General features: G+C 43.1%; 1 protein-coding gene across 1 annotated transcript in view; it reads left to right on the top strand.

Moving 5' to 3' along the window:
• LOC134441413 (DNA nucleotidylexotransferase-like) overlaps positions 1-11,074 on the top strand; it is a 137,247-nt gene extending 126,173 nt beyond the window's left edge. The window contains exon 11 of the mRNA XM_063191708.1: positions 10,320-11,074. Coding sequence (XP_063047778.1) covers positions 10,320-10,406 — 87 coding nt within the window. The 3' untranslated portion in view covers positions 10,407-11,074. The remainder of the gene's footprint in view (positions 1-10,319) is intronic.
• The last annotated feature ends 829 nt before the right edge of the window (positions 11,075-11,903 follow it).

Below are 11,903 nucleotides of genomic sequence, written 5' to 3'. Positions count from 1 at the left end.
CTCTTTATATTCTCTCTATTTCTCTCTATCTCTCTGCCCCCTCTCTCTCCCCTATTTTCCCCTACCCCACCACCCCTGTAACTGTGTGTACCTGATAGCATTGCGGATGAATCCGAACACAAAGGGGTTGATGTGCAAATGGCTAGCCAAAACAGCTTGATGCTTCAGTTCGCTGACTTGTTCATTCTCAGGGTGAAAGTATTTCAGGCTGAAATGTTTTTGTTGTTTTGGATCTGAGGTTTTGGCTGTTCTTACACCTTACCTCTCCAATCATCTAATGTTAACCTGTTTTCATACATGAATACAAATTATCTCACTGAATCACATTAAATTATTGACTATTCAACGTTTACAGTATAGGAGGCAGCCGTGGCCTAATGTTTAGGGAGATGGTCGTAGGATCAGAGGGTTGCAGGTTTGAATCCCACCCTTACCTACACCTCCATCCATGACTGAAGTGCCCCCTGAGCAAGGCACCTAACCCCACATTGCTCCAGGGACTGTAATAAACATCCTGTGAGTCACTGGGTATATAAGTGTCAGTTAAGTGTAATGTAATGTAATGTAATCAGTCCGAACTAAAATCATATACTTTGTAGATTATGTACAAAGCGGATTCCAAAAAAGTTGGGACACTTTGTAATTTGTGAATAAAATCAAAATGCTGGCATTTTCAAAACATTCAATATGTTAACAAGGTAGAACATTATGCACAGACAACATATCAGTTGTTAAAGTCAAGCAGAATTATTGTTTTGAGGTAATTATATGATCATTTAAAATTTCACCCTTGCAACAAATCCCCAAAAAGTTGGGACAGGGCCAATAAAATGCTTTTTATATTGGATAAGACTAAACAGAACACAAGGGATGAGACTGAACAGTTAGATACTTTGACTGATGGCATAATTTTATTCAAAAATGTGATATTTTGATGTGCGACACATGATTTCAGCAGCTGAACTGATAGGTGTGTTCTTCAACCTGTTTACCTTTTTGTTATGCTTAATATGTGGCATTTCCTGACTGCAAGAAAACAATTTTGTGACCTGCAGTTTACTCTAATGATGGACCACACTGTTGGAACATAGTAGAGATTGAAATTTGCCACCTTTATGGGGCAATATCTAAAGGCGGTGCTCCAAAATATAATGCCTTGGTAGCTATGTTTGCTGTTTAAAGTCTGTATGTATCATTCAACATTCATTTTAATGCTTTACATGAGTAAGAAGACCCTAACCAAGTCACCTCTGCACCCCCTTACCATCATATATGCTGTCTTTCAGACTGACCACTAAATCAAGCTGAAGTATTCATTTTCTATATAACCTGGAGGGTGCATGACTCCATAATTTCAAAATGGATTAAATATTTACCATTCTGTAATCAGAGGACAGTTTCACATGTCTCCTAGGTACATAGAATGAGCTTTTCCACACGCAACACTGTTTAATGTCTGCATCATGTGCATTAATCAAGTGTTGTGTTTATGGTCATTTTTTCGAGAGCTGTCATTGTTGGAGTGTCATAGTTTGCTTATTGACCACGAGTATGTCATGATCTCATAACTCGTGCAATGATTACACAGAACTCTATATTACGGAAGTAGGCCTTATATGCCTGCAATTTAGATAATTCAATCTTTCTGTATAATAGATAAGTAATCAGTCCCTCAAAATCTTTGCCGCTGAGTGCCATAGCCTCTATGTGATGGTATTTTATTTGTGCATTCATGTTGGCAGTCAATATAGTTCATTTTAAAATATTCTTCCTTGTTTAATTTTTCGAATTATCCAACTATTATAACATGTTTTGGCCCTGTCCCAACTTTTTTGAGATTTGTTGCATGGGCCAAATTTTAAATGATCACATAATTACCTCAAAACATTAATTCTGTTCATCTTTAACAACTGATATGTTGTCTGTACATAATGCTCTACCTTATTAACATATTAGATGTTTTAAAAATGCCAGCATTTTGATTTTATTCACAAAATACAAAGTGACCCAACTTTTTTGGAATCCGCTTGTAAAATCTCTTGGGAAATCTCTTCTGTTTAACGACACTATTATGCCAGAATATACTGTATGGTAAAACTTATCTCTCTTAATGAACTTTCCAAGTATACAGTGGGCTAAAACCTGATGTAATATGGGCTAGGGAAAGACTATTCTAGGGTGCCGCATGTTGAATTTAGAGAGAGAGATAAAGAGAGCAAAAGCAAGCTTTGTCAGGAAACTGTTCTTGTCACACACACACACATTCATACATGCACACACACGTGGGTCAAAGACGTCCAAAATGAAATTGTCCTTCAGTGTAACGGATACCTTCTGCTGACTGTAAATGTAAAAAACATGATTTTTAAATTGTTTCAAGTGAATGAATGACAGCCTAGGCTTTCATGAATTCACTGGAAAAAATAAATAAATAAAAAGAGTCATGTTTTTTACAGTTACAGTCAGCAGAAGGTATCCGTTACACTGAAGGACAATTTCATTTTGGACGTCTTTGACCCACACACACACACACACACACACACACACACACACACACACACACACACACACACACACACACACACACACACACACACACACACACACACACACACACACACACACACAGGCTGACATGAGAGTTAAAAGGGGCCCAAGGCCTTGAATAGACGTCAGGCAGTCTCAGCACGATCTGTGGACGAGTGGAGGCAGCCGATCACTGCAGCCAGATTCATGTCAGCTGAAAAAGTCTTGGAACTGGGAACAAAATGCTCCTCTTTCATGTCCATTCTTTTGACCATGGTTGATGGCGGGGGGAGGCGGGGGTGCGATGCTGGGGATGGGAAAAGAGTGAGAGAGAGAGGGTGCAGCACTAACAGAATATGAAGACAGGCTATGAAATGGGCTATGAAATTCGTGTCAATTAATTTCCTTTCCATTTGAGGTGATATGGCTGTGTAATGGTGAACCAGCTTCTGCTATCATACAGCGGTTTCGACTTTGTTCAGGCTGATGATGCCACGTTTATCTCCTCCTCTCCAGCGGCCAGAAGCTTCAGAGGTGTGGGCAATTAAAGAAGACACAGAGCACCCAGACCGACTGCCCGATTTTCAAAAAATAGAATTAGAATTTTAGAATTAGAATCTTTGGACTTGCCTGCTATATCGTCTACACACATTTACTCAGATGCAGGTGGAAATATGGTCTTACTGTAATATGGTTAGTTTTCACATTATATTCCGACAGTACTGGGTGATTAAAAAAAAAAAAAAAAACACTGATAAAAACACTGCTGTCTGTGTTTTTTCCACAAACCACTGTGGGTGGTTCTTTTTTGTTCGAGTCACTCGTCATCTCTATCTCTATCTCAGGCTCCACCATATACTCCTTCTCACATTCTGAAGCCGTTAGCATATGCTTCAAGGCAGCTAGGCGTTTTTCCAGGGTGGCGGTGCAGAGCAGGTCGAGATGTACACAGCCGAAGAGAGTGTAAGAATGATGTTCACGTCCCCGGCTAAGCGTAATATACGCAGTTGGCGGGCCCTGCCCTTGGCGCAAAATTTCCACCTTTCAGGAGTGATTTCACAAAATTCTTTGTCTAGGTCGTCAGCCAATGAGTGCTTGTGCTCCACAGTTACTGGTTGTCATGGGGATTTAAACAACTCTTTTCTCAAGGAACAGAAAAGCACTGTGACAGCTTCCTACCGTTTCAAAATCCACTCTCTCCGGGTGGTTTTATTAAAAACCATCTAGTATGAACACCTATATCCCTATAGAAGTTGACTGGGGACTACCATCTATCCTCTGAAAAATGACTGTAGGTCAGCCTTTACCTCTCTCCTTAGAGTGTGTGTGTGTGTGTGTGTGTGTGTGTGTGTGTGTGTGTGTGTGTGTGTGTGTGTGTGTGTGTGTGTGTGTGTGTGTGTGTGTGTGTGTGTGTGTGTGTGTGTGTGTGTGTGTGTGTGTGTGTCTGCCTGCGTGCGTGCGTGCATGTGTGCATGCTTATTATGAGATAAGGTTTTTGAGTATTAGGGGGTGGGGGTAACACAAAAGGAAATAGCTGAACAAGTGGCAGTATTAGTGTTGTTGTGGTGCTGATGAGAGAGACGGGAAGCAGCGCGGAGGCAGATGTTGAGATGCTCTAAAGTTCACCGTGACAAGTGCTGCAAATCACACAGCACTCACCGATATCACATCAATGATGGGAGCTGTAAACGGAATGATGGCAGTGTGTAAACACACACACACACACACTCATGCTCACACAAGTGCAGCTCATTCACACTCTTCTATCTACTCCCACACAGGGCAGCTGACAAGGGGGGACAAAGGGGTCAGTTGTCCCGGGCGACCCAGGGAGAGATGGGGCCCAGAAATGGGTTTTCATTATATTGTATGAATTGGGTGGGGGGCCCTTTCAGGGACTTTGCCCTGGGCCCAGCAAAAACTGTCAGCGGCCCTGCTCCCACAAACACATCAGCACACACACACCCACTACAGTATGCCTGACAGCCCACACACTAGCACTCTTTCATTGTTTGTGTGTTTGACAGCACATACAATATTATTGTTGGAAGTCTCAGACTTATTTTATCAGGCAGCCTTTTATTTAGCTTTTTCAATCTGATTCATCTGACTTCTTCAGGAAAGACGTAGGTCCCTGCAGCATGTTGCACTTCTCTTGCTGTTACGCTTCAACAAGAAAACATGGTCTGCCGGACCAGAAGCATGCACACACACGCACACGCACAGATAAAAGGACAGAAATGAGCACAACAACTAGCCTTTTCTTTGGTATTTAAAGTGACCAATCGGTGACTGATTCGATTCAAAACATATCGTAACTTAACATAACTAAACATAACCCAGTCCAGCGGGGCTTGAAATGCAGTTTACGCAGCAACTGGCTGACAAGAGAGCGAGATGATTATCTACCTGCTAGCAAATTGGATTCTCGGGAGTGCCACACGGCACACAAAGGGATTTTAATACACCGGATGCGCAGGGACTCTGAATGCGCCACTGATTGCATGATTCCCCTGCACTGTAGTTCAGGCAATTGGTGCGGTTCATTTTTTCATTGTGAGACCTCGCAGCTTGCCATATGTAATCTTTCACAAAAAAAACTTTCCGGGGGTGTTGTTATGATAGAAATTGAAAAAAAGAGAAAATGGCAACACATGTTCAGTACTGTAGTTTTGCTGTTGTAGGCTTGTGTTGTGGATTTTTCACTGCGCTGTTTCTCTCATTGCATCTCATCCGTCTGTGAAGTCACTTTGAAGAAGCAGTAGCAATGGATGTGCTTGGAAGTACTCTGCAATCATCGCTGCTTATTTATGTGTAATACAGTACAGCATGTACGTATGTGTATTTCATATGCATGCTGAGCTTGTCTTTATTTCACTTCAAAACTCAATTTTAATTTAAGTTTATGAACCACAGAGGCTGCCCTATTCTCTAATTCTTTTTTTCATCCCCAGTCCATTATTTTTTTCTGTGGAAATTCAGATGATTGTGTTGCTGGCATCCAGATATAGATTCTGACGCGATCTGATCTCTGTGCACGAATCCTAATGGATTTTCTACTGACACTATGCAATCTTTTGAAAGACTGAAAAAGGGAAGGCAACAACCCTGTTACCCTCGTGCCCAGCACAGCCCAGGCCAGGTCAGCCCAGGTCACCATCCCAACCCTGCACTCTGCACTAGCTGTCTGTGAAGTGGGTGGATGTACAAATGTGACGAAAACTAGCAGCAGCAGCAGCCATGATTACAGCTTTTCAGCATCACAAGAGGAAGTTGGTCAAATGTATAGGGGAGAGGGTAAAAGCAGAGAAAGAAAGTGTATCAGAGAAAACAGAAATGGAATATGACAGACAAGAGAATCATAGTGTGTATGCAGAGAAAAGGGGAGAGAGAGAGAGGAGGAGGGAGAGGGAGGAAAGTATGTGTCAAAGAGACAACAGTGTGATCTAAAAGAAAGGTTAGACATATTGCTTTCTTCTTGCCTTCACCCCTGTTAAGAGTACTACAAAGACAAGTTGACACACATGTGTTGGCGCCCCACCAGGAAAGCAGGATATCAGACACACAAAAATACCTGAAGCTAGAACTGCACGTCATCATGACTGTTATAATACAACCCCAAAAGTACATCTGTCACGATAACCTTATCTATAATTTCTCTGAATATTTGTCTGGGTTTTGGACACAAAAATCCATTCAGCAAGGATGATGATGTTATTTTTTTACTGTGCAAACGCCTTGCCCTGTTGCCCTGTTAATGTGTTTCGTAGTAGCATAGGCTGCCTTAATTGGTCGAACTCGAAGTGAGAAAGAAGAGAGTAAGAGAAAAAAAAAAGAAAGTGTACTAACGTAATGGGCACCTGCGACCATCTCTGCATGGCTGACATAGTAGCCTGCATGCTGTTCTGTGTCACGGAAAATATTTAATTAAAAAAGTAAAGCGGAGTAGTGTTATGGACACCTGTGACCTTCTGATGATGGCTTGCGTCGCATGCTGTTCTGTGTTGCCATGGATATGTAATTGCCCAGCCAACCAATCAACAACCTTGGAAACCCAGAGACAGTTAAACACAAACACTTACATACTGTGTGTTAATTGCCTCTTACTACTTAGCACGCTAAAGCTCAGCTCGGAAACTGGCTTCCTTATGATCTAAATAAATATACCTATCTGTTTTTTTACATACACACACAAACACATTTGCACATGCGCATGCATATAAAGAGTACATGTGAACAGTAGATTTAAAATATTACTCTGCATCTTGCAGATACCTTCTGTCCTTCGTGACGGGACTGGCTTCTCGTCCTCCAAAACAGCTTCCTAACATCTTGCTCCCTTCACTGCAGGCCGGTCGTCAGCGATGCTTGATGAGCAGTGGCACTCCTAATCAAAGCCATGCTGCTCTTGTCTGTGGAGAGGCCCCAAGAGCCACACTTGCTTTCTTCATTCTGCATGGTTGAAGAGTGTGTGTGTGAGAGAGAGAGAGAGAGGGAGAGAGAGAGAGAGAGAGAGAGAGAGAGAGATACAGAGAGACAGAGAGACAGAGAGACAGAGAGAGAGAGACTGTTTCTGTGCGTGCACACAGGTGTGTGTGTGTGTGTGTGTGTGTGTGTGTGTGTGTGTGTGTGTGTGTGTGTGTGTGTGTGTGTGTGTGTGTGTGTGTGTGTGTGTGTGTGTCTGTCTGTCTGTCTGTCTGCCTGTCTGTCTGTCTGTCTGTCTGTGCGTGTGGTGGTTGGACGGGGACCAATTGCTGTTGATAGAGGGGAGCACCTCATTTACATGCACAACTTGGCACCCTTTGTCAATTTGTTTTGATTATTATTAACATGATTAAAATATATATTATACACTCACAACAGAAATATCTCCGCTTGGCTGTGTTCTCTTGCTTTGATCACAGGCTCTGTCTGTGTCCTGTCATTTCAAGGAAGCCCACCCACTCCCTCGAGGGGCCTTGTAGAGGTCAACCACCGACCAACACGGACACATGGATGCACGCACACACACACACGCACACACACGCACACACGCGCACACACACACCTCCACAACACACACCCCCATCGCCTTTACCTGCTCTCTTTGTTGTTGTTTGCTATGGAAATAAAATATCTGTCGACTACACGACTAGCTTGATGGAGCCCCAGTGTTTCTCTGTGATAGCTTTGCACTCTTGAACCAAACAGGAAATACCAACACCTTTGCCTTTCTCCCCAGGCTTTCATGCAACAGCTACTGCTCAGTAGTTGGACAGTGAGGGGTTCACTCTTTCTTTCCTTCTTTCTTTCTTTCTTTCTTTCTTTCTTTCTTTCTGTCTTTCTTTCGTTCTGTCTGTCTTTTTTTACTTACTGTCTTATGTATTACTTATTTATGCCTGCCCTCTTTTAATCGAACAGGAAATGTGCATGTGTGCCATAAGGTTTGATGGCAAATAAACAAGCGTCACAAAAAATAATGCATCGAAGGTGCAGCTTGATACCATCATGTCACATTGAATTTAATTCATTTTACTGAACGTACAGTTAACGTACAGTAGATTTAACATTTAATACTGCAGTACATGTATATGTGTGTATAATATTTAATAGCCTACTGTAGTATTTTTATAGCCTTAATTTTTTAACGAGGATTCTGCATTCATTTGGTTATCTAAAATACACTTCAAGTGCATTTTTTGACACTATGGACAAGCGCAAGGGGCAGGGAGTTTTCTGGATCACGACACTGGGTGTTTAGTAATATTACGACTTGGTCACTGCCATTCTGGTAAAAGCAAATTTATATCGACCGTGGAGGTGCTGCAGGGGGTTCATGGAGAGAGGGGACTGCTTTCAGAAAACCCTTAATATACCTTCATATTTATACAACCATTTCATTAATAGTCAATGCCAAAATTCATTTGCACAGTTACGGTAATAATTTATTTTTTTCTGTGATTTTCACATTAAAATGTAGCGATACTAAGGGACAACAATGTTTGCCGGTTGGCTGAAGAGACTCAGGAGAATATTCTTGTGCCCAAAAGTGGGTCCCAGCAGAAAACGGCAGTGAACCACTTCAGTATACAATGTCCCATATGACCCAAATGATTCATCATAAGTTAATGCCTCTGACAGTGAGCTGGCCTTGTAACTTCACTGCTTTGGTGAGTTCCTTTTTAATGACCAGAGGGCAAAGTGGATTTGACTTTGACCTGTGTGGTGACATGTGAAGGTGGTGTGTGTGTGTGTGTGTGTGTGTGTGTGTCTTTTGTGTGTTTGTGTGTGTGTGTGTGTGTGTGTGTGTGTGTGTGTGTGTGTGTGTGTGTGTGTGTGTGTGTGTGTGTGTGTGTGTGATGACATATGAAGCTGTGTGTGTGTGTGTGTGTGTGTGTGTGTGTGTGTGTGTGTGTGTGTGTGTGTGTGTGTGTGTGTGTGTGTGTGTGTGTGTGTGTGTGTGTGTGTGTGTGTGATGACATGTGAAGGGTATCATCCATAAAGGCTGTCTCCTCCTAGTGGTGCCGCAAGGTCACACTGTGTTTTGTTTTCATTTATAATCGCCATCCGCAGGCGCAGAGGGCCTGTGTGTGTGTGTGTGTGCGTGTGTGCGTGTGTGTGTCTGTGTGTGTGTGTGTGTGTGTGCGTGTGTGCGTGTGTGTGTGTATGCTTATGTGAGAGCGTGTGCTTATGTGAGTGTAGTCTGGAAATGTGTGTTTGTGCGTGTGTGTGTGTGCTTATGTGAGTGTAGTCTGGATTAGTGTGTGTGTGTGTGTGTGTGTGTATGTGTGTGTGTGGATGAGTGCGTGTGTGTGCGTGTGTCTGCGTGGTTTGGCAAGTTGCTCTTCAGTGCTCCCGACTTTAGTGTCGCTGGGACCCAGACAGCCATCAGTGTCCTGCTGTGAGATGAGAGACGTGGCGCAACACGGGCGACATCACGCATGAGAGCCCTGGCCATGACAGACTCACACTGACACCGACATGATTAGTGATTAGCCAGTGGGAGTGGAGGCACTCTGGAGACAGACACAGTGTGTGTTTCCGTCTGTGTGTGTGTGTGTGTGTGTGTGTGTGTGTGTGTGTGTGTGTGTGTGTGTGTGTGTGTGTGTGTGTGTGTGTGTGTGTGTGTGTGTGTGTGTGAGTGGAGTGAGTGATGAGTGAGTGAGTTACTGAGTGAGTGACGGAGTGAGTGAGTGAGTGAGGTGAGTGAGTGAGTGAGTGAGATGGAGAGAGAGGAGAGAGAGAGACAGAAAGGAGAGAGAGAGGGGAGGAGAGGGAGAGAGAGAGAGAGAGCGAGAGAGAGAGAGAGAGAGAGAGAGAGAGAGAGAGAGAGAGAGTGTTCCACTCCATGCTTTGCCTCTCTGCATCTTACTCTTGATTACTGCAAATGCACTTGTGACATGTCATAAAGATTATGTATGATTATTATTAACTCTGTTTTACTTTACCTAATTAATGAAACAAGGACAGTAACACCACATTTGAACAGTTATTGCTTCACCCCTATTTCATTTTCTCATTCCCTTGACATGTATTAAAGGTTTACATGTGAGAAACTTAACACACGTGCGTGTGTGTGTGTGTGTGTGTGTGTGTGTGTGTGCGTGCGTGTGTGTTTGTGTATGACACGTGTTTGCGTGCTTGCAAGCGTGCCGACAGCGGTGCTTCAGAGTGCTATCTCCACACTATGTTATTCAGCGCAGGCTTGTCAGATCTGGCAGATGCACCCTCATCTCAATTTGTGCTCATACAACTTTCCTTTCCTGTCTTGATTAAAATGTGAAAAAAAATGTTTTGTTTTTTTTTCTCTCCAGGATGCATTTCTGGTGGCCAAAACCGAGAAGGATATTTTCGATCTTCTGGGCCTGGATTACATCGAACCTTGGCAACGCAATGCATAGAGCTCCAAGCAGCGGAGAATGCTGAGTGCTTCCATTTATTTGCCATCAGATCGGCGTCCAACACTGCCACTTATGTGCGTGTGTGTGTGTGTGTGTGTGCGCGCGTTTGTGTGCGTTTGTGCGTGCGTGTGTCTGTGTGTGTGCATGAGCGCGTTCGTGCGTGCGTGCGTGTGTGCGTGCGTGTGTCTGTGTGTGTGCATGAGCGCGTTCGTGTGTGCGTGTGTTTGTATGATACATGTTTGCGTGCTTGCAAGCGTGCCGACAGTGGTGCTTCAGAGTGCTATCTCCGCACTATGTAATTCAGCGCAGGCTTGTCAGATCTGGCAGATGCACCCTCATCACGCCTTATTGTTCTCCTCCAAACGCATAAACAGCTGTTTATCTCCTCCACATACTCTTAGTGGGGCTTTTATGTAGGCACAGAGAATGTCCATACACACATACACACACAAATGCAAATGCAAAAATGCGCACATTCAAGGAATTTAAAAAAGTGGAGTGTTGAGAGGGGGTGTTCAGGGAGGGTTTGGAATGGAGTACATTTCTCAGAATATAGGCTACAGTGTACACCAATATGGAATACACCCCTTTTGAAATGTAACATTTTGAAATATATTTCGATAAATATAAAGTTATTTCCATAATGTGCATAAAGTAAGCTGACTACAGAAAAGTAAAATCAATAAAAATAACTTAAGTTGCATATTTTTCCATGTTTGTGACATTATGGCACCGCAATAGTGAGTACACCTCTACGTTAAAATTCCATATGAGTATCATGATCTCCTTCAGCAGTCACAGTACGTGTTGACATGCATGTTCCTTCTGATGGAATTCAGCTTCCCAGTGTTGATGGCATTCATGCACCCTCAAATCTTGTGAGTCCAATTACTCATTGTAAATAATGTAATGTAAAGAAAAGTGCCCCGTGCTTACAGAAAGGCATTGTAATTATTACTTTTAATGACTGTGTAAGCATGGGGCACTTTTCTTTGTACCACTCACTTTCTTACCACCACGCATACTGGACACCATCTAAAACTAAAATCTAAAATCAGTTTATCTTGGTGCCATGATCAGACCACAGGACATGGTTCCAGCAACAAATATCCTAGTTTGCTTGTCTCTAATGAGACCAAGATAAAAAATGTATTGCTTTAGATGGTGCAAAGCATGTGCGGTGGTAAACACGTTCAGAATATTCAAGCGGTTATTTATATATGCGCAAAAATGGTGCACACTCTCGTGACTCTGGTCTTTGTACTGTCTTAGTGTTGGGCCTCGCGCGTAAGTGTGTGTGTGTGCGTGTGCGTGTGCGTGCGCGTGCGCGTGCGTGTGTGTCAGGGTTTGTGATGTTCACACTGTTTGTGATATACTTCTAGCCTGAGCAACAAGCAGGGGTCCTCGGTAGGGGTCAAAGTGGCAGCCTGATTGCCTGTGACTGACAAACGTACTACACACACACACACTCTCTCTCTCTCTCTCTCTCTCTCTCTC

The sequence above is a fragment of the Engraulis encrasicolus genome, chromosome 24 (assembly GCF_034702125.1).
Source record: "Engraulis encrasicolus isolate BLACKSEA-1 chromosome 24, IST_EnEncr_1.0, whole genome shotgun sequence".
Classification (NCBI taxonomy): Eukaryota; Metazoa; Chordata; class Actinopteri; order Clupeiformes; family Engraulidae; genus Engraulis; species Engraulis encrasicolus.
Note: the sequence above shows the minus strand (reverse complement) of the source record. Positions and strands in the feature narration are given on the sequence as shown.